Here is a 5,154-nt window from a genome sequence, read left to right as displayed (position 1 = left end):
CGAGCTTGGGCTAGAAGCCTTGCACCCGCGCTTGCTTGTGTCACTCTCATGGCTTGCGCTCGTGCTGACACTTGCAACCCGTGTTCGCGCTTGCATCCTGTTTGGATGTTTGGAGGGGGGGACTAGGTCAACCCGAAAACCTGTCAAGTCGGATCCGGGTCTAAATTTTTTACCCGTTTGCTAATTTGATCAATTTTTACTTGGAGCAGTTGGAGACGCGTCAGTTCCAAATTAGGCCCAAAAATTAATTTTTACACTCATTTGGAACTGAAGTTGGCTTTACCTACTCGTACGCCTAAGCTCACCCTTTGATCCCGGTTTAAAGCTCAATCGCGCGGGATCGCCGGTTAGGGTTTCGCATCAGTCGGATGCAGCGCTCTCAACAACTCGCCCAACGTAATGGCTAGCACTCCTGCTGTAACCAGCTCCTCTGGCAGCGGCACACTCAGCATCAGCACCACCGCCGTTGCAACTGACAGCGCCTCGTTGACCGCTGCCACGATTTCGACTACTTCCAAGCTTTTGGACGAATCTCTCTGGTGGGAATCTTTCGTCGTCCTCTTAGAAGAACTCGACAGTGCTCCTACACTCTCCGACCTCGATGACAACATGGTAAATAAGCTCAAGAGAAATCATCCCTGGTTCTTGGACTCGGTTTCACGCTTCAAGTCCCCAAATGAATTATCTAGGCGTGCCTTGGATTCGAACGAGATATCCCTCGGATTACACAGCATTGTTATAGAGCCGAAGTTGAAGGAAGCTGCGCTCCGGGCTAGCAAAGTTCTGGTATTTTCGCTGTCACTGTTTAAAATTCATTTGAATATATGATATTCTAACAATTATTATTTTTTGATTGATCACGTTACTTCAAGATCAAAGTCGTTGTTTGATGCTTTACTCCTGTAAACTCTATTCACCATATTTTTGCTTACTTCCCAAATAGAGTGGACTTTGATGGTACTTGGATGTCGGCCATTCCCCGATTACTCGACCTGGTTAAGTTGATGATGTTTCCACTAGGATGGAGAAAGATTTAGTTGGTCGCAACAAGCATCATAATTGCTAATAATTCTTTTGGAGTCATTGGGGGAGTTTATGGAATCAAGAGGAGGAGGATCTGGCGGCTCTACACGTTTTAGAACTCCAGGAATCCGTGGATAAACATACTTCCGTGCACTTCCCTCTCCTTCTAAATGTTCTTGCTTATCCCATTCATCAACAACATCTTGCATTTCATTTTCCCACTTTAATTTGCACCATCTCTCTCATGTTTTGGAATACATCAATGCCAGAAACTACTGCAAACAAATTGCTAGGGTAAAGGGAAGATATATAAGGCAAGTTTTCTTTTCTATAAATAGGTATGGATGTATACATATATAAACACACACACTCTCACGTATACATATATACACACTACATTCATACATGCATGTGCTCTTTATCATCTCCTCTAACATTTTTTTATTAGGTGATTCTTCAAAACCCAACAACAACAACAAAAACAACAATAACATCAACATCAAGCCTTTATCCCACTATGTGGGGTTGGCTACATGAATCTTTTTCTCCATTGTGTCCTATCAAGAGTCAAATTCTTATTTAAATCTAATAAAAAGGTCATTTCTAATTTTTCTAAGAAATTATTTTTATTAGTTCTACCTCTACCTTTCTTAACATAAGTCAAATCTAATACATCTGCTTTCCTAACCTGGTCATCAGAAGGTCGCTGTTTTATGTGACTGAACCATCTAAGGAGACTCTTTCTAATCTTATATTCCACTGGAGCTACTCTAAACTTTTCACATATATGCTCATTTCGTATCCCATCTCTAAGAGTAAAGCCACTCATCTACCTGAGCATCCTCATCCAACATTCAGCACCATAAAACATTATAGGTCTCACCACCATCTTATAGAATTTTCCCTTAAGTTTGAGGGGGACTTTTCTATCACACAACAAGCCCGATGCATTCCTCCACTTCAACCATGTAACTTGAATTCTACTAATAATATCCACATCTATTTCACCATCACTCTGAACAATAGATATTAAGATATCTAAAATGTGTACTCTTATTAATGACTTGATTGCTCAAGTTCATAATCCCACCCTAGATCTATTATTATTAAATTACACTCCATATGTTTGTTCAAAACCCAATTTGATTATTAATGCATATTCAAATATACCAAATCTTTTATTTTATATATAATTCTGAAAATAGTGGAGTAATTTTCATTATTTGTATCATAAATCTTCCTCACAACTAGTTGATGAATCAAGCTCTAGAAAGCTACAACGGAGTAGAGTTGAATAACTCATTCAAGGGAAGTTGTTTGCCCTCGTAATCAAATTGAAACATTCAAATTCATTAATCACGTTCTTCATTATACCACCAACCTTATATGTGAATTGGACTATGTAATGCTTCTCCTGAAGAATAATATATTTTGCCATCTATATTCATAGCAAAGCAAAGGAAACGAATGCAATTCCATGCATGATAAATGGTTTTAACACCTTATGATTTGATTTGAACCATACATTAAGAGGCATTTTTGAATCATGAAAATCACCTAGAGTTCTTTATTTCAGTGTCGGTGGGCTAGCATATGTTGTGAAAACCTACCCAGTTTGTTCTTTTGCCGGGGCTGGTCTTCTTTTTTGTACATTGTACTTTGGGAAAAGCAACTTTATGTTATTTTATTTCCATTTGAGCCCATTAATGTCTAATTTTTTGATTTTTCTACTCTCTGCTTGCTATGAGTTGTAAAATACTTCAAATTAAGGATTTCATTTCTGCTTTCAAAAAAATGAAGGGAAGAAATGCTGATTCATCCATGTCTTTCACTATGACATCTTTGATGGGAGATTTTTCTTACAAATTAATTCATGGTATGTTTTAAGGAATAAGTTAGTGGATCAATTTCTGGTAACTCTTTTTATATGAAGTTTATACATTGGACATGTTGTTTGGTTAAAAGTGGATCTTCTTCTAATGGTTGGCGATGCTATTTGTCTGTCCTTAGTAATGTTTTTGATGAGGCTTGCTTTTTTCGCTCATCAGTAGACTGCCTGGATGATATTATACTTTTCTTTTGATTATTCTGCTCATTTATACTATAGGTAGGTGCTTCATTATTTTCTGACTTGTATTTTGCTGCACTGTGGTACCGATTTTCTCTACTTGCATTGGATGAGATTGAATCTTTAAGAATGATCGAGGTACATGTAAGGGAAAATTGTGGAACTTCCTTGCCGAGTTGCTAATCTTGTTGGGACCACATTTAGATCCTCTCCATTTCTAAAAATCCTTAAACTCTATTTCATTTATTTTAATTTGTATCTTTACCCACAGCATCTTTTGATATTATAAAATTTAAAAAATTATTAAATTCAACAATGCGCTGCCTACTGATACCTGGCCTTTTATCTTTTGGAGTACATGTGACCCAAAATTATAATTCATTCCTTTGAGTTTCTAAACTGGCAGTGAGAACTGGTTACCATGGTTAAGTTTAACTAATTTTTGATTTATAAATCTTTTTATTTTGCATTATTAAATCCTGTGCAATTTGAATATCTTTCCATATCTATACATTAATAATGCAATGTTCACCAATTAGGTGGTGGTTAACACAGACAGCTTATAGAGTTATGACTTTCTATTTTCTTTTGTTAATATTTATGTTTAGGCGTTCATATTCACATGCTTAGATCAGCTCATGAGATGATTTTGTGGTATTTGTAGTGCTTGGATGAGGTGCAGACATACATTTTGGTTAGCAGGTCTGTTGAGAATGATAGGTCTATTGCTCGTGTTGAAGGGCAAGATTTTTTACAATGGGTAATGCTCTTCTAGTTCCTTTCATATTCTTGAATTATTTTGATACTTTTATTTTTTATTGTCATTACTGGTTCATAGCATTCTTAATAAGTGCAATATATATGATTATCATCCTTTCTTGCATTATGCATAATATTCACTCATCAAAGATAAAACTTTTTTCCATTCATTGGTTTCTATATTTTTCAGTAAATGAATTATCTTACCACTTATTATGAGTAAAAGTCATATAAACTATACCCCATAAACCCCTAATTAGTAAAATTGCATGTTGTATAACGCACATGCTTTCAAAATTACTTTCATTTTTCATAACTTACTATTTTTTATTTAATATTTGGATTTTATTTATTTTGCATTTGGATATTATGTTTATATGCCTCAAATTTAATTTTGGTTTATGTTTTAACCTATTTTTGCAAGTAAGGTTTACTGCAGGTTATTTGGATTATTATTGAATTATGAATTGAATTTGAAAGATTCCCTAATCTAGTCTCTCTCATTTTTCTCTATTTCCTTATGATTTCTCTCTCCTATCCTTGGGACACCCCAGTTAATTCATTCCTCTCATTGACACAGATTTTTGCTCTTTGTTATCTCCCCTTTTGTTCATTGATTGAAAAACTTGGTAATTTTCATAATGATATCGTGGTTCTACATGTGGTGACAATTCGAAAGGTCTTGTAGATCGACAAAAATATTTCAAGGTGGTCCATTGCCTCTTTGTTTGGGTCCAACAAACGTAAGTTTCATTGCTTACTAAGAATGACGTGAATTACTCCTCATATCAAGAAAAATATTTTTGAAATAAATGCCTCATTAAGGTAGAGCATACAAAACTGGTAGTAGATCCAAAGAAGATTTGGATATTTAAAAAAAAATTATATCAATATAAGGGCACATTGCTAATTGAGTCCACAAATGTGCTACTCGACAGAACTTCGTGTTTTGATTCCAACTGATTGGTCCTTTGGTGGCTGGGGATGGTGTTGGTGCAAGATGTTGCCACTCCCTTCCATCTGACACTGGCACTTGTCCACATGAAGTTGAAGATTATTTGCTTGGGTTGCAGGCCAATTGTAGCGTATGAAGGTTGGTTGAGCCAATATGAACTAATTTGGGTAAGATATTAACATTTATGCCAATTAAATTAATTAACTCATGTTTTCTTGATCAATTCAATCTATCAAACTAAACAATTGAATCTAACTCTATGAACCAATCAATCCTGTATCATCTATTCTAGAGTTCAATGCCCAAATATATATATATATATTTGATAGATCCTATTTATGCAACCCAA

At 35.5% G+C, this 5,154-nt stretch overlaps 1 protein-coding gene across 1 annotated transcript; it reads left to right on the top strand.

Annotated features, from left to right (window-relative positions):
* Positions 1-278: 278 nt before the first annotated feature.
* LOC110099196 lies at positions 279-4,989 on the top strand. The gene is made up of 3 exons (XM_020826279.2): positions 279-786; positions 3,756-3,851; positions 4,789-4,989. The coding sequence occupies exons 1-3, from the start codon at positions 400-402 to the stop codon at positions 4,801-4,803; spliced, it is 498 nt and encodes a 165-aa protein (XP_020681938.1). The 5' UTR covers positions 279-399; the 3' UTR covers positions 4,804-4,989.
* Positions 4,990-5,154: the final 165 nt, after the last annotated feature.

The sequence above is a fragment of the Dendrobium catenatum genome, unplaced genomic scaffold (assembly GCF_001605985.2).
Source record: "Dendrobium catenatum unplaced genomic scaffold, ASM160598v2 fragScaff_scaffold_1340, whole genome shotgun sequence".
Taxonomy (NCBI): Eukaryota; Viridiplantae; Streptophyta; class Magnoliopsida; order Asparagales; family Orchidaceae; genus Dendrobium; species Dendrobium catenatum.
Note: the sequence above shows the minus strand (reverse complement) of the source record. Positions and strands in the feature narration are given on the sequence as shown.

Bases quoted from the DNA above. Each gene is read 5' to 3' on its own strand.
- LOC110099196 (XM_020826279.2), top strand. From the start codon at position 400: ATGGCTAGCACTCCTGCTGTAACCAGCTCCTCTGGCAGCGGCACACTC. The intron at 787-3,755 runs GTATTTTCGCTG...TGGTATTTGTAG, and splicing joins TCCGGGCTAGCAAAGTTCTG to TGCTTGGATGAGGTGCAGAC.